The 24,179-nt window shown below is 50.2% G+C and overlaps 6 protein-coding genes across 6 annotated transcripts; 3 read left to right on the plus strand and 3 right to left on the minus strand.

The window, feature by feature from the left end:
• Positions 1 to 1,045: 1,045 nt before the first annotated feature.
• On the minus strand, positions 1,046 to 5,234 carry DEU56DRAFT_787211 (uncharacterized protein). The gene is made up of 4 exons (XM_041352402.1): positions 4,632 to 5,234; positions 3,849 to 4,442; positions 1,473 to 3,797; positions 1,046 to 1,422 (listed from the first exon to the last, which is right to left on the minus strand). The coding sequence occupies exons 1-3, from the start codon at positions 5,088 to 5,090 to the stop codon at positions 1,509 to 1,511; spliced, it is 3,342 nt and encodes a 1,113-aa protein (XP_041211343.1). The 5' UTR covers positions 5,091 to 5,234; the 3' UTR covers positions 1,046 to 1,422; positions 1,473 to 1,508.
• Positions 5,235 to 5,537: 303 nt separating this feature from the next.
• Positions 5,538 to 8,937, plus strand: DEU56DRAFT_909944 (CHAT domain-containing protein; the record flags this gene model as incomplete). Its single annotated transcript, XM_041357135.1, has 2 exons — positions 5,538 to 5,567; positions 5,623 to 8,937. 2 exons carry the CDS (start codon positions 5,538 to 5,540, stop codon positions 8,935 to 8,937), a joined length of 3,345 nt encoding a protein of 1,114 aa, XP_041211344.1.
• A 62-nt stretch (positions 8,938 to 8,999) lies between these two features.
• Positions 9,000 to 10,153, minus strand: DEU56DRAFT_870076 (eukaryotic rRNA processing; the record flags this gene model as incomplete). Its single annotated transcript, XM_041355599.1, has 4 exons — positions 9,000 to 9,328; positions 9,378 to 9,667; positions 9,721 to 9,851; positions 9,908 to 10,153. The coding sequence occupies 4 exons, from the start codon at positions 10,151 to 10,153 to the stop codon at positions 9,000 to 9,002; spliced, it is 996 nt and encodes a 331-aa protein (XP_041211345.1).
• Positions 10,154 to 18,892: 8,739 nt separating this feature from the next.
• DEU56DRAFT_704714 (uncharacterized protein) lies at positions 18,893 to 19,129 on the plus strand (the record flags this gene model as incomplete). The annotated part of the gene is made up of 1 exon (XM_041347374.1): positions 18,893 to 19,129. A coding segment is annotated over one exon (237 nt), but the record flags the coding sequence as incomplete, so codon positions are not given.
• Positions 19,130 to 21,538: 2,409 nt separating this feature from the next.
• DEU56DRAFT_699309 (uncharacterized protein) lies at positions 21,539 to 21,965 on the plus strand (the record flags this gene model as incomplete). The annotated part of the gene is made up of 3 exons (XM_041347293.1): positions 21,539 to 21,673; positions 21,743 to 21,835; positions 21,882 to 21,965. Coding segments are annotated over 3 exons (312 nt in total), but the record flags the coding sequence as incomplete, so codon positions are not given.
• Positions 21,966 to 22,972: 1,007 nt separating this feature from the next.
• DEU56DRAFT_909948 (uncharacterized protein) lies at positions 22,973 to 23,982 on the minus strand (the record flags this gene model as incomplete). Its single annotated transcript, XM_041357136.1, has 3 exons — positions 22,973 to 23,004; positions 23,065 to 23,440; positions 23,497 to 23,982. The coding sequence occupies 3 exons, from the start codon at positions 23,980 to 23,982 to the stop codon at positions 22,973 to 22,975; spliced, it is 894 nt and encodes a 297-aa protein (XP_041211348.1).
• Positions 23,983 to 24,179: the final 197 nt, after the last annotated feature.

The raw sequence follows: 24,179 nt of genomic DNA on the forward strand, positions 1-24,179 counted from the left end.
GGAAAGGGCTTAGGTCAGTGGATCGCCGAGGAGCACCTGAACGTGGAAATGCATGTCCCTCACCTCACAAATTGCGTGTCCAACGGCTGCTATACATAGTCGAGCCACCAAGGAGCAGCCATATGATATGATTCATAATATTGTCTCCCACAAGCGCAAGCTTCGACCTATCACAGAGGTTCAGTGTAATGTCATTTTGAGCATGTCATAGAGATACTCGGGCAAGCACGGTTCGCGAACTGTTGAAAAACAACGGAGGATACAACTGAAACGCAGTTGGATCCTCTGTAGTTGTTCGATTGCTGTTACAGGACACGGGTATCAGAGAATTGATATTTTATGGAGCGGCGGGAGTACCTTCGCCTCCAATGTGTCCTTGTCGAAAATCCCAATATTGGTTTCTTGTTACGACTCGTCAATGGATGTAATTGTCCACGGAGCGTCGCCGGCCTTGAGCCAAATGGTATTGAGCACCTTCAAGTTTGTTGTAAAAGCTTGCAATCCTCGAAGACACGCCAAAGTCAAATGCTGGTCCAACTTGGGGCTCGATTTGCATGAGAATCTTTCTCATCATGTTGGGTCGATGATAAGCCATACTCGTTCAAGTAGAGGGCGCCAGCCATTTAACTGCTTGAGATCCAATAAACCACGAAGTGACTAGTGATGGAGGACACCGCTGGACACAATAGCTTGCATGTCGCAGCCTATGGTCAATAAGGAGCACAAGAATAAAGAGCACCCACAATCTACCACAGGGGTGCCACTGAAAGAACTCTTTCCGCTCAGCTTCGTGATCGGCTGGATAGCGGAACACGATGGTGTGCAAGACGAAACTGCGCTGTTCCCGTTCAGCACTGATCTATAGTGTCCCTCTTGTGTCCCTCTAGATCTCAATGCTCATTCAACGTCGCAAGTGTCAGTTACTGAGGTGGAGCGAAACCTAGCGGAGTTTGAAATGCAACTTGCTGGCCTATTGCGCACGGTTCGTCCCCTACATTTAAGAAATGCACGAACATTCAAAAAGAAAACAGTTCCCAATACAATATGCAGTTGGCCAATCATGATAAAATTAGGAAGCTCTACGATAATCGTCAAGAATACCAGTAGGGTTTCGGCGGAGGACCTATCATATTCGTGGTATAATCGTACCCCAAGGGCGTAAAAACCTACGTGCGGTGTAAGACACATTGTATAACAAGACAAGATAGAGAAACAACGAGAAAAGACGAGAGGAGAGGCAGCAGACACGATAAAATCAATCGGAGGGCCAACCAGGGCAAGAGGATGGGATGACCAAGAATAAAGTTAATGACAGGAGGGAATCAGCTAATGCTTGCCGAAAGAGTCCATGAGGTCGAGATGAATGCCAGGATATAGTGCACAAACGACGAACAAGAAAGAGGCAAATTACAACTCGGAATTCTTTCCCAGTCGTCAGTGCGTGTTCACCAACAGTCGACAATAAGACTTACTTTGCAAAGAGGCAGGGAAACACACGCATGGCGATCCTACGATCGCTGCGCAAACACCTCAGTCACAGTCCGTCGCCTCTCCCGCCTTTGCGTAGGTAGAGCGACGGTGCGCGATTGAGAACCCCCGTTGTCACCTTCCCTTTCATCACGAATGCTGTCCAGCGACATACGAGCTGCTCGTACACCAAACGTCCGCCGACGAGTATCTCGCTCCGTTTCTGAGCCGGAAAGTGGAGAGCGAATTTGAGCAGGCGAGGGTGGCGGGGGAACGATCGTGTCTTCTTCAGCATTAGAAGACGAAACGACCTTCCTGCGTGCCTCGTCCCGTATGTGGTGTTGTTGTAGCGCAGATAGTGATACTTCAGAAGGACGCGAGAAAGTAACAGATGATCGAACGGAGTCTTGGGAATCAACGCGGGATAGAGGAAAAGTTGAGTTTTCAGGGGAGTTGGATACCGTATGGGTAGTTACAGCGGTTGTCGGATTGGCGGATGGTAAGGGAAAAGGCGCTGTCGGCCCTCGGATGGTGGCGGTGGATGTGGCAGATGGTTTGCGACGGTTGCTTTTTTCTAGCAAACTGCTCGTTGACCTGCGCATGAGCGATTCAGAGGGCAAGGTGGGAAGAGGGGGAGGGATGGCGAGAGCTGGAAGCGGTTTTTGGCGGCCCGCGGGCACACTCCGAGAGGCAGGTGTTGGTGAAGGCTCATACTCCAGAGAGAGGTCAACGGCATCGGATGGGGTGTTATGAGAAGCGAGTGCATTGGATGTCATTTGATACTCACGCTGTTCTCGCGGTGTGAAAAGCCTACGCGTGGCAGATAGCGGTAGCGGAGGAAGGACATTGCGTGATGAGGAAGGCTGGTCCTGGTCCGAAATACGGTCTCTTGACGAAGGCGGACGTGCGACAGCTCCTTCACCACGGCCAGTTAACCTTCTGGACAAGTCAGCACTGGGGGCGGAAGGCTCCCAACTCCGTCTTGACTCCACACTCCTCCTTCCATCCAATCGACTTCTATTACTGCTCCTATCTATTTCGGGTGTTTGGCGGGAAACATCATCATCAAGGCCGCTTCTCGAGTGCTGTTGTCCAGGATCATTCAAAGCACCTGCGGATGCCTCCTTCACAATTTTCCCGACTCCAAGCAAAAAGCCCGTGATGGTACGGACGACTTCGTCGCTCACACGTAGGCCCTCGCGATACTCCCCTCCTACCCTCCTCCAGATTTCACCCGTAGGTATCTCGCCGGGTATTTCATCATCCATCTCGGCGTCGATCTGCTGCTCCAGGGCTCGATTTGTACCCGTTCTCAGCAACGCATTCAACTTCTCAGAAGCAAGAACAATCGTCTCTGCGCTTCGGAACAGATCTGGTACAGACGACTGATTCGGCAGACGGGACAATATGTTCTCGAACATCGTCAAAGACTCTAACATGAGCTTGGTATGCTCCGCGCTTTGTTGGTGACTGTGGAGACTAGAGACTGACCCATTCCCAAGAGGTGTCATCGTGGTATGACGTCGTGTGAGTGTGCCGGTACGTGATCTGTCTGGTGGTGTTGGTGCTGCTGGGGTTTGCTGGAGAGGAAGTGGCCGGATACCAGGCGATGCTCCCGGAGGTTGTTGTTCAATGTCCGAATGCTGCCGCCTGGAGCGGAGCGAAAATGCCGTGCCCCTCCCAGCACTTCCATCTTCCCCATGATAGAACCCCGCCATCGAGGTCGCCGGCCTTGAGGAAGCTGTACGCCCCCCTCTCGAATCTCGTTCCACCAAGAGTGCGGACGACGCTCTGCTCGGATCTGACGACAGATGTGGCCTTGTGGAGGGACCTGGGCCTTCACTGCGTCGTGCGCCGCTTGAACCGCTTGCCCGACTCCTGTCATCCGACGCTCTATCTTCATCCTCCCACTCGACGGTTCGAGTGCTAGAACCAGCTGTCCGTGCGCGGCGTAAAGACGCATGTGAGTCATTGTTGTGTGCAAAGACATCATCATTGGCCTGGGTGCCATTCCGCATACCAATGCCGGCAGCACGCAGGCCTTCACCAACCAGACGTCCTCCAGCTCCCAGGGTGCTTTCGGCGCTGCCGCCGCGTTGAGTTTGCCTACGACCAGAATCTGGAAGGTTGGAGATATCTTCCGACAACCACCGGGTTTGGTGACGACGTGTTAGTTCACGAACGGTTGATGAGCGGTTGGCACGAGCGCCGCGTGGGGAATGTTGAGAGTTGGCATTTGTATATGATGAGGTTCTAAGAGAGGTGTTGGCATTGGAGGTGTAGCTATCCTGATGCGAGTTGTGATGTGGCGTCATGGGCTCGATCGAAGTCTGTCGAAGTCTGTCAGCGGGAGTCAAGGAAACGACAGCAAATTGTGTTACCCTGCCATCCAAAGTACGCGTGTTTCGATCTCGATCACCGTCTCTGAATTCCCTCGGAAGCGGTTGCCGCGAACGTCGGTTAACGCTACCTGTACCTGTTGGACTCCGTCGTGAAGATGCTACGGCGGCCAGCGCGGCGCTCGTCACATCATAAGACGAGTCATCCCTAGGCGCACCGGTGATAGATATTCGTTTACGAGGAGGGTGCGAAGGGGCGGGAGAAGACTGTCGAGATCTAACCGGTGAAGCGGGAGCAGATATGCGGCGCTCTCTTGTACTAGAGCTAGGAGGGGGCGTTGAGGAACGTTCTGGAGATGAAGAGCCATACGAGCGAGAGTTGGAATGCGAATTAGAGTATGAGGGAGTTGGAGCACGCTGACTTTCGCGTTCTGTTTCAGAGCCAGAAAGTGCGCTATCATATTGTCTTGTCATAGGGGCAGAGTGGGAGTGAGAGTGAGATGAAATTCGAGAGGCTGCAGAAGAGGAAGACGAGGACGAGGATGCATGGATGGGAGGAAGTGGGGATCGAGATGCACGGGAATTTGCAGGAGACGGAGTGCTTAGGCGGGAAAAGGAAGAAAGCTTGTTCAGAGCCTGTGCGTTAAGAAGATGCACAAGCAGCAAGGTCAGACAGCATATTTGCATGTACAAATCGCGGAGAGTCGTCAGAGGATGAAAAGTGAGGATAGAGTAGTTGCAATTCACAATAACATACGACACGTGCAAGTTACAAGGGCCAGGCTCCAATTAGCATGAGCGCCAAAGGAGCAAAGGAGCACGTACCATGCGGTTGCGCTCAGCAAGGCTTTTAACTCGTTGCAAGGCCACGAGGTTCTCGTTTGGACTCTTCACTGCATGACTGCGGTCAAGGCGAGCGGTGTCGTCTTCTTCATTTGAATAATCGTTTTCGTCATCATCGTCGTCGTCAATATTTCTGGAAGATTTTGCGGGTGTGCTGGGTGTGTCATAGTTACGGTCGGACATGGTTGCGCTACTGGCATACGAGGGAGGTCGCTGGCGGAGACTGCCCGCGGTTGCACTCTTGTTATCACCTGTTGAACCGCTTCCCGTTGAATTGGTTGCGGGTGGTGAAGGAAGACCGGATGAACTTGATGCTGCACTTGGGCTTTCTGGAGGCTCTGGAAGGTCAGGAATGATCTGCCCCTTGGGTGGTAACGATCCCAGGAAGATGGCGGACAAAGGACGCCTCGAAGAAGAAGAAATGAGTGGGCGCGGCGTCATCACAGCCTGAGAGGCTAATCATCAACCAGAAAGAGAAAATAAAAGAAACTTGATAGCGTCCTCACTGTGCACAACAGCGAGCAGAGACTGGAAATAAGGCGCGCTCGACGCCTTGGCCAGTGACGACAAAGCAGATGGTCCAAGGGAAACAGTCGTGGGAATTTCAGGGACATACTTATGTGTTGATCCCGAAGTCCGAATTAAGCGGGGCCGATACTTTGATTTAACTCTATCCTGGTTTAGCTGATCACAACTGAAACAGACGACGACAACGAAGTGCACGCATATCAAGGCCTAGTAAGGCTCATATTATGCTTAGACATGCGAGCACTTCGTCTGATTAAACACTGAAGTCACTGCCCTGGGCTCAATTCGCCGGTCTACCACATCAACCTTGTGTTACACGACTGGTCCTTTACATTAGCCTCGCTGGCAGCAGTCTCTGAAATGGCGAACAGTGAAGATGGTAATCAGGAGGTGAGTGTATATCGTGATCTAGCGCCACCTGAAACTGATAAAAATGTATCACCAGCCTACTCGGGATCATACCGCCGTCGGAGACGAGTTGTATGCTCTGTTTGGACATCAGGATGATCTGCAAGTCCTTCAGCTAGCAATTGGTCATTACAACGCAGCCCTCACTGAAGACGTCCCCGATTCTCAACGCAGCAGGAGCGACCAACTTTTGAAGCTGGGGACTGCATTGTCTCGGCGGTTTGATCTCGTCGGTGATACTGCTGATTTGGACGTCGCCATCAATTGTCACAGTGTAGCCATCGACCTGCTCACGCCGGACAGCCCCGATGTCCCAATAATGCGCGTCAAGTATGCTCAAATATTGATGAAGCGCTTTAAGCTCCACTTGAGCCAATCAGACCTTGATCTCGCAATTGAGGAATACGCATGCATCTCCGATAAAAACGATCCAACTCACAAAGAATGGCTGGTAGCACTTGCCGATGCCCTCGTCACTCGCTTTTCCTGCCGGGGAAACACCACAGATCTTAGCCAAGCCATCCACTTATATGAGTCGGTAGTCAACTTCGATGCCTCAAATGCACCTACTTTTGTGCTCGGGAATCTATCCCTCGCACATTTCTTTCGCTACCAACAGGAAGGTGATGCTCCGGATCTTACATCATCCATTGCCTACTCCACGAAAGCTCTCGGTATGATATCCTCCGAAGATCAAAACCGTTCCGTCCTGCTCAATAACGTGGCAAACGGGTTACTTTCTCGCTTCAAAAAGCTCGGGAGCACTGATGACTTGGAACAAGCCATCAAGTTCTATGATTCTGTTCTTGAACTATGTCCAGCAGGGCACAAAGGGCGCCTCCATGCCCTCAGTAATCTCGCGGGTGCAATGATGACCCGCTACGAATTCCAAGCGTCCCTCGCAGACATTGAAGTCTCCGTGGGATATTTCCATGAAGCGCTAGAAATCTGTCCCAGAAACCATCCAGATCGTTCCACATTGCTCGATAACCTTGCAACTACCCTCCGCGAGCGCTTTAAACTCACCGGTGACATAGTTGACTTGGAAACAGCCATCGAAAATCACTATGAAGCACTACATAATTTGCCGCAGTTTCACCCCCATCGCTGTCACACACTATGCTCGCTTGGGAACGCCCTCCAGTCCAGGTTCGCGTTTCAGGGTGATCCTGATGATCTTAATGCAGCTGTAGACCGCTACAGCGAAGCTCTTCGCCTGCAATCTCCATCCCATCCAGGACGCGCTGATTTGTTGAATAACCTTGCCAACGTCGCTTGCAAACTCTTCAAGGAACGGGGAAACCCACACAATCTCGACGTTGGCATCAAGTACTACTCTGAAGCGCTCCAATTTAGCCCAGAAGGGTATCATCGCCCGTTGTTGCTTCACAATTTCGCTTCAGCTCTTACGATGCGTTTCACATGCTATAATCGCCCCGAGGACCTGGACCGGGCGTTGGAGCTAGCTGCTTCTGCATTAGAACTACGTGAAAGAAGCACTGAGTCCAGATTATCCTCTCTTGTGGTACTAGCGAACGCCAAGGGTCTCAAATATGAACTTGACGGTGATCCTTCCATACTCCAAGCTGCATTCCAGCATCTTGACGATGCATGTGGTTTGTGCACTCCTGGCCACCCGTCCCTTGTCGACATCTGGGAAGAATACTCTCGCATCCACCTTTATGCCTACTCCAATGCACCCCAATCTAAAGACCACTTGGAAGAAGCATTTCGGTACTTTAGGCTTGCTTCAACTCACATATCTGGGGGCTCGCTTCCAAAATTTTGCGCTGCGCAACGATGGGCCAAAGAAGCGGAGGCGCACAAGCACTCATCAGCACTAGATGCCCACCAGGTTGCCTTGGGCATATTCGACCATCACATTACGACGAAGCCATCCGTGGAATCACGACATCGCATAGTCCGTTACAATGCAGCCTCTTTGGCTGCAGACGCCGCATCGTGCGCTCTCAAAAATGGGCTGATCACACTCGCTGTGGAGATTCTGGAGCACGGACGAGGGCTTTTATGGACGTACCTTGCGCGTTTTCGGACGCCGCTAGATGACTTGCAGAGCACCGGTGAACATGGCTGTCGACTAGCCGCCAAATTTCTGAGGCTGAGCCCTCTTCTCGAAGACGCAGCATGTGGTGCTGTGACCGAAGAGGGATTGCAACACTACCGATGTCTCCTCCGTGAATGGGACGGTGTGGTAGATCAGATTCGGCTCGTAGACGGGTTCGGTGACTTTCTTCTCGCACCGAGCTTTTCTAAGCTTAAGGAAGCTGCAAAGAATGGACCAATTATCATCACCAATGCGAGCAAGTATTCCTGCGATGCAATAATCGTCCATCATAAGCATGACCCAATTCATATCCCCCTGACCGACATCAACATATCTGATATCCTTCGATTGTCTTCCCAGTTCAGGGACTTCACTAAGATTCCCGGAACAGCACGCTCCAAGGAAAGGCATCTTACCGATTTACTGCGTCAAATATGGGACACTGTCGTCCTTCCTGTGGTCGGGGAACTAGAATCCTCACTTCGCATTCCCAAAGGTTCAAGGATATGGTGGTGTCCCACCAGTAATTTCAATAGCATCCCGCTCCATGCGGCAGCATCATTTCGGAAAGGCGAGAAAGGTCTGCTCAATCACTACATTTCATCGTACACACCAACTCTCTCTGCCCTCCTGCGTTGCCAGAAACCACGTCACACTCTCAACGACAAAAATCCGCCACAGATTTTGGCGATAGGACAGGCAGCACCGGCTGGTGATTTTGCAAAGCTCGGAACTGTTGATGAAGAACTCGATTCACTTCAGAGTATCTTACCGCCCACCATTCCTATGACACGAATGACAGGTGAAAATGCAACACGTTCAGAATCCCTCCGCGCTATTCATTCAAGTGCCTGGGTTCACCTAGCATGCCACGGGAAGCAAGACGCGGCCAGACCTCTCAAGTCATGCTTTGCGATGAGCGACGGTCCTCTGGCGCTCTTGGACATTGTTCGCGCATCATCTGATTCTGTGCCGTGCTCAGAATTTGCATTCTTGTCAGCGTGCCATACCGCTGCTGGAGATCGTACAGCCCCAGACGAAGTCGTGCATCTTGCTGCTGCGATGCAGTTTGCTGGCTTTAGGGGAGTTGTTGGAACTATGTGGGCTGTAGATGATGCTGTCGCGGTCAACATGGTGTCGGCGTTTTACGAAGCCCTCCTCGAAAAATCCCCAGACGGGCTGAATTCTGAGCATGCAGCAGCGGCTTTGAATGCGGCCGCGAAGAAAGTGGATAAAAGCATCGTTCCACTAGAACAAAGGATTGTGTTCATCCATATCGGAGCATGACTAGAAATATGCTTAGGGTAAACGTACATACCAGCTGAAAGGCTAGATACAAATACGTTGTATTATTTACGACTCCTGGAGGCAACGCGTTTGCTTTTTCCTGGCCTTTTACTACCTCCTGCACCTCCTCGTCCTGCCTTCGATCCATGTCCTCCTCTTTTTCCTGGTGCTGAATCGAAGTTGTCTGTAGAGGCTTTGGTGTTTTGTTTTGACCTTCGGCCTTGGCCACCAAAGCCGAATTTTTGATCGCGTGCGTTACGCGCCATCTTCTTCCCGCCAGGGCCTTTGGCGTGCTTAGCAGGCCTGTCAGCAATGGCATCTTCAACCGCGATGTCAAACGTGTCTCCATCGGCGCCGTCGGCTTCAGCATTTTCCAGAGCGCCTTTGCGTTCTAAGGGGACGTTAGCAGATTGATTGTCTCAGCAGAAATCCAGTCTTACTTCTTTTGAGTCCCTTGAGTCGCTCATCCATGTCCTTTTTACTACGCTCTCTCTCCTTGAGCTTCTCCATCTGCACCTGTTTGCCGAACTTCTTCCCCTCCCTCTCTCTTCTCTTTTCTTCAGACTTCTTGATCCCAGCACGTTCATCGAGCAATCGTGAGCGAAGACGTTCCATGTGTGCATCGGATTTGACCATCTCTGCAAAATAGTCTGTGGGGCGCGTAAACGGTAGGGAATGAGAGGCAGCAAGGGTGCGGGCGGTATTGGCAGCGTGTAGCGCTTGTTTATAGCTTGATGTAAAATGAGCCTGTATCAGCGAAGCGGAATGAAAAAGTGCACTGACAATGCAAGCTCGCGGTTGAGGTCGTCATCTACATCGACCTCTATTGCTTGAGGACACGATATGACGAGGGTATCTGTCCACGGTAATGATGAGTCAAGCTTAATTGTCTCTCTTATACGACGAAGAGCAACCTGCACGGGGAAATCATGAGCATCGCATGTCGCTCGATCAATGAATAAATACATACCGTGTTGTCGATCTCGACTTTTTGTTTTGGAACCACATCTTCATCAATATGACCGTCTTCGAGATCATCAAGCGCCACCTCCTCTTCATCTTCTGAACCATCTGAATCCGCTTCGACCCCTTCCTCGAAGTTCTCTTCGCCTGAGCCCTCTTCGCCGTCTTCGTCACTATCACCGCCTGAGCCCTCATCCAAATCGTTCAAATCTTCCAAACCATCTTCTCCGAGAAGCTCCATGAGCTTTTGCATCGCCTCCTCATCGTTTCCTTCGTCATCGCTTTCGCTTTCTTCTTCTTCCATACCCTTGCCTCCTACGCGGTCGACATCTGTGGGTGATGGTTTTGCAGCTGGGGGCGACTTGACTTTGGTTTTGGTAGGCTGCTTTTTATTTTGTTGCGACGCAGAGACTTCTGTGTTGGACTTTCGCTTCTTCATACTCGCACCTCCTTTGATGCGTTTGGCGTCCGTCGACATGGCTGAAGTGTCGGCGAAGTTACACCAGCAAGTACTTGAACGCGGTAGAAAAACGACAAATTGCCATTTCAGGAACCGAATTTTGATCTGAAAGCGGCTGATTTCACCTCCTAATGAAATTCACTGTGTCGGGACGTCTCAGGCTTATAAATACATGCTGTGTGCACACTAGTACTGCAATGTAGTCTCCTCGCAATTGGTCGAGTTAGTGTACTAATAGAATCAGAAGTAGTACAAATACACAGATGCCTGTGGATATCCGTAAAATGAAGTGGTATGCACCATTGCACCTGTGAGATGTCACGGTGTGATGGAGGATGAAGAGTGGTTGTCAGGAGTAGTAAAGGGATCAAGAATGAATTGAAATACAACTACGATAACAGAACATCGAAAATTCTTCAGTTTCCACAAGGTGAGATGACAATCCTGCCTCCGGCTGTGACAGACGACCCATCAATTTCAAATCAAATTCTTTTTGCTGAGTGAGTTGGACCCTACAAAAACATAGGCAGCAGGCAACCCGTTTGGCAAACAGACGAGCTCGGTTTACCAAATAATTGGTATGGGAACATTAGGAATGTCTACCTCAGATTCCTCGCCCTCAAGTTCGTCGTCCGGCTGTACGCCGGTTTAGGTCCCTGTGTTGCCTCAAATTATGCACCCGGGCCGAAGCGTAGTTCACCATACTGGAAAGATTGGAATTGGGCAAAGTGCATGTCCGGGGATCGTGGTTTGCAAAGATCAAACCAGCCACAATGCTGTATTGCGGCATGAACCTGTGAATGGTCGATTAGCGCCGCCTCTTGCAATGCATGCCTTCCGCCTACAGGACATAAAAACTCGCGTATCTTGCCAACTTGCCCAAAAACGACGGACCAGCAGATCAACCAGTGAGTACTGATCGAATAATTCGTCCCATAATTGATCACCAACTGCAGCAGAGCCAACTGATCCACCATATTCCGGTAACGAGCTATGTCTGCTAGGTTTTTTGCAAGGCGGACCCGCAAGGCTAAGAAAGCTTCAACCCCAGCACGATCCAAAGAACCAATTCTGAAGCAAACATTTAAAGGACACGAGGACAGAATTTGGGATTTCGTCTTCTTGCACGACAATGTCCACATTGTCAGTAGTTCTGAGGACAGCACGATGCGGAAGTGGAACTGCGACACAGGGCTTCCAGTCGGAGAGCCGTGGGAGTCCTGGGGTGGAAAGATATATGCGCTGGCGCTTTCACCGGATGGGAAGATGATTGCGTGTTAGAGGGAATACGGAAATGTTCAGCGGTGGAATACCGACGGGGAGATGATCGCAGGCATTTGGACGGGTCACAGCAGCCGGGTGGTGTCACTATCGTGGTCTCCCCGCAGGAACCATCTTGCAAGCGGATCCGAAGATGCAACAATTCTGATTCGAAACGCAAAAGATGGAAGAGTCGTGGTGGGCCCGATCAAGACGGAGCAGATCCATGTGTATGCTCTTGTATATTCACCCTCTGGAGACAGAATTGCATCGGGCGGGGACAACAAAACAATTTGCATCTGGGACACGGAAACCGGCAAGCTCGTTGTCGGCCCTATCAAAAACCTGGGGAACTGGGTGACATCGTTGGTGTGGTCGTCGGACAGCACAAAACTTTACTCTGCATCCGACAGATTTGCACGTGTTTTTGACAGCAAATCAGGGACACTAATCCATTCCTTCGAGCACGATCATGTTTTGAATTCCGTCGCACTTTCACCCAAACACAATGTATTGGCGTGCGTGGGCGATGGTATTGCCCAACTATGGGACACAGAGTCCATTAAGCCGCTCGGCCAGCCATTCAGCCAGGCCTATCGCGAATGGCTTAACCATGTGTCGTTCTCCCAAGACGGGCACCATCTAGCATATGGCGGAGACGACGAGAAACTCACACTCTTGTCTGCCAAAGACATAGCTCCTCAGCTTGCAGCACCCATGCTCCCTCAACAAAGTGACAGACAAAGCATACAGCAGGAAACTCGGCCCAACTCCCCATCATCATCATCATCATCATGCCTCGACGTCAGTACTTTCACGTTTGATCGCTTGTCTTCTGTGCTCACAGTGCTGTTGCAGGCTGATGCTACTGGCGGTGATGGTATCATCGAGGAGGGGGACGATGATCCATACAACAACTTCTTTCAGGTAAAACTTGTGTTTCTCATGCAACTGTATAGTACTCACAATGAGTACTTGTAGACTTCCCACCAATCTCTTCCATCGGCAACGCTTGGGTCCCAACCCCCCAACCTGTTTTCCACTCGCCGCTTCTTGAATGTCTTCTCTCGCCTTCACCCACCGGCAGACCAGTCTGTGCCAAAAGAACGCTTCAAACGCAAATTATTCGTTCGTCATGCTCGCTCACACTCATCCCTGGAACTCGCAACAATTGATTCCCTCGGCGCCAGAAAGGATAAAGACGAAAAACAAGATGATCCTCCCGCCGACGCGCAGAGCCCACCGTTTCATCATGCCACTCCCCCTGCCGGCCTCGATACCCATCGTAATCGAAACCTTTGGGGATGGCCAATGCAGACTCGAGGAAAAAATACCATATCCAGTTTCCTGGATTTCAGCGTTCGGCCTATAAATGCACCCCACCCAATACCTCGCCGGCCTTGGCACTGGAATTCCAACTCATTTCCTGTAGGATCTTCCAGACGTCCCGTTGATGTGTTTGCTTGCCGCGACGAAGATGTGAGTAATCTGTTATTCCTCTTCTTTCAAATGATTGAAATCACTGCAGAGATATGGCATTGTCCCTGAATCTGACGCGGAAGCGGCTGCTGCCATGTTACGTACGAGCGACAATGAGGTCAACAGTCCAACACGACCAGGTCAACCTGCAGTTGGGGCACAAGTACAGCCCACACAAACACAAGTCTTGGCTACCGGGCCAGAAGAAAACGTCTATGAAGGAGTAAGCTGCTGCGGATTTTTCTTTGGCTATCGCCGTCGTTCCAGTTTGCCTTAGCCATGAGTGCATTTGCTGAGACACTCGGTCACCTGATTTTTTTTTGTTTGCTATACGGACTGTCTCATACACATCTCTGTATCGTCTTATGTACACGAACGGTATTGTATTTGCATAGCTGACCACATGATATCATCTCATTTTGAAAGAGCTGCGAGTCCTGAAACCCAATCGACTGACATGCATGTTGTCCAGAGTTGTTCACAGTTCACTGCGAGTCACTCGTTCACGATCGCGCTTTCTTCGCCCACTGCTCGCACTCTTGGTAAAGTCCGATCGAACGAAAGCATGCAGGAAATGTAGCGCAGCGCCATCTCAATTTAGGAAGACTATGGGGCCCAGTCTCCTTACTCAACCGGCTCGTTTCTCAAACGTTGCATCGTATATGAACCCCATATCATGTTCGCCTTGTCTCCGATGACCTCGAGATTGACACATGATTTCTTACAGCGCTTCAGCTTCATTTGTGCAAGGTGATTCTCTTCTTAAATTTGACGCCAGTTTGGAAGGGTTGAGGGCCCTGGACATCCGTGAAAGCGTGCGAGGTCGAGTTCGACTCTGGTGGGGATTACTGTAAGATACGCACTAAGCACTGCTACGTACTAAGTAGTACAACGCGATTGTGACAACTAACGGGTGTGACCTATTGGTTTGATCAACATGCGACTTTGACTTTAGTTCTCATACGGCATTTCTGGTAACACGAAAAATCCCTCCGCTTTCAGGGTTAAGAGCGCATTGCAGTTGACTCGCAGCAGGAACGAGTTGTCCGTTAACCGGTGCCAAGATTTGTCGTCGTCGCTCATATTGTATTGATACTTTCTGGTACGAGGCCCGTCGATCACACTGACCAGTGACGTCCCAGCAGTGAACAAAATAAATTTTGAATGTTGCTGGAGCTGCCAATTCGCTGCACGAGCTGCACCCCACAGCCGGGATATTTATGTGCCCGAAGGGCAGATGTTTCCTGTACAATTCTATCAGCTCAATGTCGATCCTGTCCAAAGTATCGCGGTCCGCACGTTCTCGGAGCGTCAATGGCCTATCATACTCCTAAATTCGAGTATGCCGCAAGACCGATATTCCATCCCTCGCTTTCATTGAGAGCGTCGATGTCACGTAGAATAACCAGGCGACTGCCGCCTCAAAGCGACGCATATAAACAACGTGAGATTGCAAGGCCAATTATCGTGATGTGTCAAGGGTAAATAGCTCCAATTACATGACACTTACTTGTATATGATGTGCTTCAAGAGCTGAGCGCTGAGCATTGACTCGGGTCAGCAAGTCGGTCTGAACGGTACCGTAGGGTAGATGGAGCAGGTAGTGCTGCCGCAGTCCGGTCCCGAACCGTGGTTCGAACCCGAACCCATCCAGACTGGACCAGTGGTTCGGTCACAGGTTTGGTCTCTCTCCTGGACCGAACCCCCTAACAGGTTCGGGGTTCGATGTCGTCACTGAAAAATGCGGACCGGTTCGGACGCGTCCGGACCGGTCCGAACCTGCACCACGCGCACAATTCCAGCTGCGTGTTTTTCGTGAGGCTTCCTGTCAGTTTAAGTAGTGCGCTCACCAACTTCTGTTCCTTCTCTTCTTTTGACAGTAGCGTTCCCCACATTGCGCAAGCAACAAGGGTGCTTTTTTCAGCTATGCAACGACTCGAAGCACCGGTACTATGTTCACCGTCTCTCATGTTTGATAAGTTGCTAACTTCTAATGTTTTTTCATTCAGAATATACCTACTACTGTGGTGATTCCTGGGTTTTCCACCAAGTTTGCGCAATGGATTGTCATTTTGGAACTTGAAGGTGCGCAACATTTTTTTATTTAGTTTGAGATATATATATTCACTTGTGGTATAGGTTCGACATTCACACTCCCTGCTGCAACTATGTTCGAGTCGTCTGCACCAGCCCGTCGTCCTGACGGTTCGTTGAAAAGCGCTGAAGAGATGGAGTGGATACACGACCCGGATGATGACACTACCATTATCCCTCCCCCTCCTCCATCCAAAGGCACACTCAATTCATTCATCCGTCGTTCAGGCCGCGCTGTCAAGCCTACAGAGAAGATCCGGGAGACTGCCAGCAGTATCCCGGCCAAACAGTCAGCTGTAGGACCTCCTGCCCCCGCACCCAAGAAAGCACTCATGCGCACCAGAAACGAAGAGCGTGACGACAACGACAGTGACGAATACGACGCCGAAGAAGAAGCCCCTCCACTTGAGGATTTTACAGATGATGAGGAAGACGATGAAAACGAGAACGAGGAAGCTTACCAAAAGACGAAGAAGCTTGGTGACCAGGATCGTGAAGACCGTAAATCCCTCAAGAAGGTCGAACACAGCGCCGATTTGACCACGATCTTTACTTTCGAGAAAGATCGTGTTAACCCCCACACCCAGGAGCGCGAAAATGGGTGGTGGTGTGAGGTATGCAAGGCTAACAATGTTCCGCTTCACCAGTGCTTTTTTAAGGGGGGTATTTCGACTCGACGCACGCACATTGCACGGAATCCCAAGTGCCATTACCCTATCTACAAGGACCGCTGTGAACAACGGGGTCTCACGATGCACGATCGTGCAATCCCTCGTAACTGCAAAGCGGACGTGCCGCAGCCTACCTTGGACGCCTCACTTACTCCCAAGATTCCTGCATTCACAAAGGCTGGACTCATGGATTACATTGTCGAACTCATTGTTGCCGAAGATGAGGTGAGCAACTCTCATTTTTGATATATTTTAAAACACTTATACAACATTATAGGCCTTTCAACTTGTAGATAAAGGACCCTTCCGCCGCCTACTTCAATATCTCCGGCCATCACTTTCAGACCGAGACATTCCCCACCGTACCCAAACTCGGGACGAAATACTCGAACGTGCAAAGCTGGCAGTCGAGCGCGTGAAAGAGAAGCTCAGCCGTGTCGATAGCAAAAACAATACCCGACTATTTCCCGCATCGCAAAGGACTACCTCGCCATTCAGGGATCAGCTGTTGCGTCTGAGAGAGCATTTTCGAGCGGCGGCGTTACTGGGACCGTGCGTCGCAGCTGTTTGAAGCCGACAACATTCGAGGCTCTTCAATTGCTCAAGAGCGCATACCACCAAGGTCATATCTCCGCAACAGCCCAGGCTGAATTCGCCACTCCTTATGATAACCGCGTCGACGTCAATGAAGAGTTCTAGTAGCTATTCATATTGTACATGTCATTTTCGTTTTGATTTTTTTTGCTAATTAAATCAATGGTTCGAGGGTTCGAACGCGTTCTGAACCTGAACTGAACCCTTGTGAACGCGTTCGAAGGCGTCCGGTCCAGGGTTCGGCCATCTTGCCTGAACCTGACCACTGGTCGAGTTCGGGGTTCGCAGATATAGGGTGATGAACCTGACCGAACCGGACTTCGGCAGCACTAGGAGCAGGGCATTGTCAGTGTGATGTGACTTGCTGGATAATTTGTTGGCGCCAGACAGGGAAGACGAGACATGACTTTTGGCTGAATGGAGTGAGCAGAAAAAGAAAGGCACTGATCAAACTCGTGACAATGAACATCGACATCTGCATTCGTTATGCTTCTCTTCTAATTGAGGAAATGTTCCCAGATAGCCGTTGCGAAGCATATCAATAAGGTCCTCCAAGCTATCGTGGACATGAGAGACACGTAATCAGGGTTTGGGGGTGACACAAGGGATGGGCCCAGGCAGAACATGAGGCTGTGGGGTAATACATGAAGGTAATTGAGGAAGACCGGCTGTACTCACGAGCACTTTTGAAGTTCTGACTCGGGGAGAGGAACAAACGAATATACTGCAAGCAGGATATACTCACCTGACATGCCAAAATTCACTGACGCACTGTGTATCGTACCCGCACCTATGCTCAACTATGTCGCCTCGTGTATGCCATGACAGCTCGTCCTGACGCTGGCGAAGACTAGAAGGTGTTGTATTGTCTTGTGGGCGGGGGTAGGGCTTCAAACGAGAAACAGATGGTCAGAGTTCGGAGAACATAAACAGCAACATGAGCTCTGAAACAAACGATAGATAGACGCGAGAAGCTATGTTGCTAAATGGTCGCTGTGTTGCCTCGATAGAGTAATTGTAATTGGGTAAAGTGTATAGATAGTATGGAAAGCCTAACAGCCGTGCTCTGTTACACGCCGTGACACGTCCCATAAATAGTAGTCACAGGTCGTGGACTCCGTACACCTCCATTTAATGATACATATGATTCACGACATCATGCCCTGGCAACGATACCTCACTGGTAAACTGGCATTCGAACCCAGGATTCCCGTCGCCCGAAGCTCTGCATAAGTGGTCCCCACCAACCGGATCCGACTGGGTGCCAGGGCTGTTGTTGTAGGAGGCGAAGATCCTGACATCAACAGTCAACCAGACGCACTCATAGTAAATATGTATAGTAAAGGTTCACTCTTTTCCTCATACCACATCGAACCGCAGTTGAAGTGCTCCAGCCGATGCTTCTAAGCCACAATTGGTTCTACCTACAACAAATACAAGGAATTTAATAAAATCACCTCCGACCCACTGTGGATAGTGGTTCTAATGAAAATCACTGCATAATGCGCTGAACCCAAATATTTCAGAGTAACTTCTACTGAAATTGCTGGCAGTTAATTTCATTGGAGTGCTGAATTCTGAATTTCATTGGAGGACTCGATTCAGCACCAGCGTTTCAGTAGAAAATATGCTGAATTTTTCCAACAACGATCCACGAGCTCTTGTACAATGGCCCGCTCAGATAAAGACAATCACAATAAGCGTGTAATATTAATTCAGTCAGTACTACACTAGTACAGTGGGTAGTAGAATCAATTAATTTACCACGCTTATGATAAACGTCACGTGCACCCGCGTTGGACTTTTTGCGTCTGTTTGAATTTGATCCTCTCAATGTAAGGTGTCTTCATGAATTCGGTTTGTGCATGGGGATGGCCAGGGCGTCCAGAGTTGCTCTGAACCCTGGTCAATAACCGTTGCATTAAGCAAACCTTGGCCAGGGTGTCCAGAGTTGCTCTGAACCCTGTGCCGCCCAGCAATTCAGTCATGGCACCTTACTTTTGAACACTCATTTTGTCTTCTACTACTGCTACCTCTCGTCTCTACTTAAGGTACTTTCATGCTCTTGCACTCTTGTCTTCTGTGCTCCACCAGTCCCACAACCGATCGTCACCGCGCCCGCATACCAACCACCCCCACAACCAGTCGCACCCGCACCAGTAGCTCCTCAGTTTCCCCTTCACCCACCCTGTCACCCACTACTCGTAGTCTCCCAAGCTCTCCACTCTACATATGCCTCCAGCCTATGCACAGGAACGACTCTCCTCGTCCAGCCCATACTCACGCAGCCCTCAGGGCGCTTCTCCTCGACGAACTCGAGTCCACCTAAGACTGCGTCGGCTTACGGATCTGCAGTAGGCATTCTACTACTTGCGCTGGAAGATTGCTAATTTTCCCTCAGGTATCCGCACACCAGACGCCTGCCCCTCGTAACGCAGCCGTCGAGGCAGTTCGGGAGTTTGTTGCATCCATGAACCCCTGGGCAACCGATCTTCTTCCCGCAATTCTTCATGAAATCAAAATTGCCGGTAAATGGCAAGTGAAGACTGGTTCCCTTATTGTCCTGAACCAGATCGTTGTGTCTGCACCCCTCCAAACCGCTAATCCTGTCGAAGAGGTGCCAAACATCATTCAGCTCCTCTCGGCTACTACATTCGTTTCTGAAGTAGACTCTGCTACTCTACAAGAAAGCAGGCGCTGCCACTCCCTCTGCCACTGACGCTTCTACCGTCTATGTCTCTCGCCTTGCCGCTAACCTTCTCAACGCCAAGAACTTCACAGCTTGTTTCTCCAACCTTCGCTCATTCAATTCCTCGCACAAGGTGGGGTGTACAGGACCGCACCCATAATGGGCATCACATTTGCGAAACGCGGCTCCATTCTCTTCTCCGCTTCCCTTGATGGTACCGTTCGGACTTTCACCTCCCCTTCTCCTGTTCCAGTTTTCTTCCACCCCTCGCATCCTCGTCTGACACTCCTGTGTTCTAAAGCGCCCACATACCGTCGTTGGCCCCACAACTAGACGCACCATCACCTTCACGTTTCGACAATCCGCGGCAGCTTCGTACGCGTCAATCTCAAGCTCGGAGAGGGCGAGTATACGTCTGGAGATCTCCGTTCAACATTCCTGTGATGTACGTCCGTGACGAAGTTGCTCGTATGTACCAACACAGCAAACAAGCTGCGGAGGAATTCAGCGCACTGTCACCTGTGGAAAGGCGCAGATGCCCGAGCGGCGTTCGTCGCCGCCTCTGCCTCTGCTGACCAGGCGTCCGAGATTGATCGCCTGATGAAAGAACTTGCCAACTTCCCGCAAAGACACTGCTCTCATCCTCCTCGATTGTCTTTGCTAACACCTCGAAGGTGCATATTGCTAACCCTAACCTTAACATTGCCACTTATATCCCTCCCAGGGGCGCACCATGAAAATCTGCTGCTGAATTAGTGACACCCCGAACCGCTCGTTTTGTTGCAGCGTCACGAGCACTGTCGGCCTACTAGAGGAAGAACGGTGCCAGTGGTTGCTGGGAGAGGGTTTGGCTCATGGCGAGCTAAGGGATGAGATATATTGTCAGTTGATGAAACAGCTCAACGGGAATCCCAATAAGTGTGTCATCCGTCTACCTTTGTTGTCCAGCAATCTTACAAGTGTTACAGTTCAAAGGCTGGCAGATGCTCTGCGTACTCCTCACTGCGTTCCCACCCTCAAAAAACTTCGAGACGTACCTGCGTTCTTTCACGATGGCAGAGATTGAGACGGCATCGGACGCCGCCTTCAACCTATCCACATTCGGGAATCGCTGGACGCAACCATGCGCCTGCAAGAGCGTAACTACCCACACAAGAAGATCCCCATTATTCTCCCGTTTGCCTGAAGAGATGTACAACGACTGCATCACACATTCTCGCGAACCTGAGACGTGCATACAGCTCGTCCGGCGTCTGCCCACGATAAACAGACGGGTTGTGGTGTTCCTGATCAGCTTCTTGCAGTTCTTTTTGGAGGAGAAGGTGCAGACGGTGACGAAGATGACATTGGCGGTCTTGCAAATCTTCGCTCATACGTGAGTCCAGTCACCGTATCAAGGACCTCTACTCAGTGTAGTACAGCTGTAATGGCTCACGTCCGTGCCACGGCCATCAAACACCACTACTACCCTCTTGATGTTTTCAAGGATCACACATACGTGGCATCCGGACCAGGCTCTAACGTCCAAGCTCTCCACAAAGCTGGCAGAAACGATCCCATGATCTTATTGTAAGCTTCTCTGCACATGGTGAGGAATGGTTTTTGATGTTCAACGAACAGGGACGAAGTGGATAAAGTGGGACATAGTAATTTCCACGGCGGTCCTGCTGCCGCCCTTCTTGAGGTTCTCGATCCTGAACAAAACCATTCATTCAATGTTCGTTTCTTTTTGTTTTTTTTTTGTGGTGGATTTGACTAACGAAGGATGGTGCAGGATCATTATATCAATGTACCTATAGACCTCAGTCAGGTGCTTTTCGTATGCACGTCCAACACTGTAGAAAGAGGAGGCCCCTGGAAGCTCCCCCAAGAGTCACGGAAAGTAGATCATAGTGGGGGAAACTTGGGCGTCCAAGGGCTGAGGCAGAAAATCATGAGGAAGAGTATTCCTCTCAAACAGGACCCAACGCTAACAGCACTGAAATCTGTCCCACAAACTCTCGACGTGGCAGTGGAAATGCTGCCGTTGTCTGAGCAGCTCCAGTGCCTCCGGAAATCAGGGTGCGTAGATCACTGTACACTAGCTCAATGTTACGAATCCTGTACATAGCCCTAATCACTATCTGATGCATCTGAACCATCTCCAATCGCTTTGTTGCCACCAGGTGCTAACCACCGGTCAATAATAAATGTTTCACCCCGCGTCTGTACCCGGCCGACAACAGCTTTGATGTTTCGAACAGACAAAGTCCAAGAAGACACGCATCCAGCTTCTGGCTGAACAGATGACTCTACTACAGCAAGAAATGAACTCAATTCAGCGTGAGTCAATTCTGTGTATTGTGTGCTAACTTGTGACGTGTGATGGTAAGAAAGAATAAGACAATTCATCGTGGAACGAACTCACTCCCCAAGCCCAAAAGGTTGATCCTGAAGCCAGCTGGAGCTGCTGGTAAACGTACCGGATACCAATTGCAGCAGGCGATGGGCCTGGGAAACGACAAGCGGCAGTATAATGCACTGATGGTAACTATATGCAGACTATATGCGCACAAAAACGTGTCTAAATAATCCTGGCTGATATTCTAACTCGAGGCTTCTACGAGACAACTCTGTAGACAGTATTTGAACCTTCAAATGACACGCCATGGACAAGATGACAGCGATGTTGCTCTTGTAGTAACAAAGGTAAGTATACAAGACCTGACAGAACTTAGACTGACTTGCTGTGTAGGTGCAGAAAAAACACGAGTTTTTGCGCAAGTTTGCAAACGCGTGGCCAGTTCGCGCCTGGATCCAACAGTTTCTCCGCAACCATACTAACAACCAAAGACATCGGCTAAGTAGCACAATTGCAGTGAGATTTTCATCCGACCTTTTCATGAATTCTCTGAATCTACCTGCGCAGTCACAGAATACCGACAGCGAGGAGGATGGGGATGAGGAGAAGTCTGAGGAGGAAGATGAAGATCTGGACGAGCTCGAGGGTGACGACATGAACGAGGACGAGGACGAGGATGAGGACCCGGGCCTAGACGAGGACGAAGACCTAGATGAGGACGAGGACCCAGGCCTAGACGAGGACGAGGACGAAGACCTAGACGAGGACGAGGACCCAGGCCTAGACGAGGACGAAGACCCAGGCCTAGATGAGGACGAGGACCCAGGCCTAGACGAGGACAAGGACCCAGGCCTAGACGAGGACGACACCTTGACCAACGATGGCGATCAGGATGAGGGCAAAGCCGACAACAACATCGAAGATACAGCGAGCATGGACGATGACGAAAGCCACGAGCAGGCAGACACCGACATGGCTGAAAAGCAATATGTTCCTCCCCGCCTAGTCAAGCTATCGAGAAAGCGGAAGATGACTATGGTCTCCATCAGCAAAACACTAAATTTAGCACAGCTACCGTGGCAGCTTACAGCATCTTACAGCACCTTACAGCAGTTGCAGGCACCTGTAGTGATGTGTAGCGACCACGTGCAGTGCACAATGACATAACTGTACATAAAGTAGACTTCTGCAGCGCGACATAGCACCACATAGCGCGCTACAGCGAACGACCCGAGTAGTACTAGTATTACCAGCTCTTCGAGTTGACTTGAGTTTGAACGACTTAAAAGAACAACTTGAAACAAACATTGATTCATTGAAAGAATGTACTGCGACTGCTAATACAGTAGATCCGGGATATCAAGTCAAACAGTATAGTACTACTAGTAGTACTGCCAGTATATGTCGTGCCAGAAGAGTATCTATAGTTTGAATAACAGGTCAAGGAATCGGGCGCTACCTCAGAAGAATCTCGAGTGTTTGACTCAGCTCTGGGTCGCGCTCGCAGATCCTGTATCTATTTCATAGAAAATACGTCAATAGGAGCGGTCGAACAAATTTAACAGAATACAATTACCTGCCAGTGGCCCGGGCAGTGGCAGAGCCAAGTCTACTTCCGGGCTGAGTGTATCACCATCAACCTGACTAGTAGATTTGCGACGACGTTTTCTAGGCTTACTACTAGTAGAGTCTTCGAGCAATGTGATGCCGATTTTGCGGACCGAATGACGTACATAACCGATGTCGATATGAGCGTCCTCCAACTTCCTCCCAGCTTCTGTAGCCTCGAACTGGTAGAGGAGCCCAAGTGCTCTATTCTGCTGGACAACGCAATCTGTGAGTGTCTTCTCCGCAAAGCAAACATCTTGCTGTGCACGGGTCGCGTTCAAAACGAGCTGGGCCTTGTGTTCCTCGCTAGACCGGGCCTGGGTGTCGATGGTGTGAGTAGATTCCTGGGCAATATTGACATTTAGTACTAGATAGCGTGTATGGATGCTGTTGAACTTACATTGTCGCTGTCTTCGCAGTTTGAGTCTGACTCTGTTTTTACCGAGAATACAGGTGATGGAACTTTGTTCACGTTCAACCCGAGAGTAGAACGCGCAACATTCGGCGTGGTCAAGTGGCGCAATAATGCAGGGGATCGGTTTCGTAGAGCGCCAATGGCCCTAGGCGTTCCAATGTGCTTCAAGTTAGAATGCAAAACACCTTGCATAGCAGTAGGTACTAGTACAGTAGACATATGTTGGGCCTCAGAGATGGACGACTTGGATGGAGTGCGATGAATGGATGATGTGTTGTTTACGACTGGTCCTTCTGTGCTTGAGCTGGAGACTGCAGAAAAAGGTCCTATTGGTTTTGGTGGTACTGGCACACACGTTCCAGCGTGAATTGCTTGTGTTATTAGATGGGTCTGGGGCTCATGCGAGCGTTTTTGATCAGGTGAAATCCCTGTAAGAGACGTGTCTGTTGCAGGTTGGGCACCGGAGGCCATTGAAGTTATGCTGTTAGTAGTTCAATTTTCCCGGGTCACGCCGAGAGTGAGTAGTTAAACGTGATGTGACAAATTGTACGCGAATCTCATAGTACCTACATAGGCTAACTAGCGCACAGTACAGTGAGAAACATCCATAGTAGTAGTAGGCTCTGAAAGTACAAAAGAAATGCAACAAACTAGTAGTAGTAGACCAG

The sequence above is a fragment of the Suillus clintonianus genome (genome assembly GCF_016758775.1).
Source record: "Suillus clintonianus strain FC179 chromosome Unknown DEU56scaffold_16, whole genome shotgun sequence".
NCBI lineage: Eukaryota > Fungi > Basidiomycota > Agaricomycetes > Boletales > Suillaceae > Suillus > Suillus clintonianus.

What these genes read in the sequence shown, in the direction of transcription:
- DEU56DRAFT_787211 (XM_041352402.1), bottom strand. Translation starts at nt 5,090, where the DNA reads ATGACGCCGCGCCCACTCATTTCTTCTTCTTCGAGGCGTCCTTTGTCC. An exon ending in TTGCTGAGCGCAACCGCATG is followed by an intron (nt 4,443 to 4,631) that starts GTACGTGCTCCT and finishes CTTAACGCACAG; the next exon opens with GCTCTGAACAAGCTTTCTTC. An exon ending in CGCGTACTTTGGATGGCAGG is followed by an intron (nt 3,798 to 3,848) that starts GTAACACAATTT and finishes AGACTTCGACAG; the next exon opens with ACTTCGATCGAGCCCATGAC.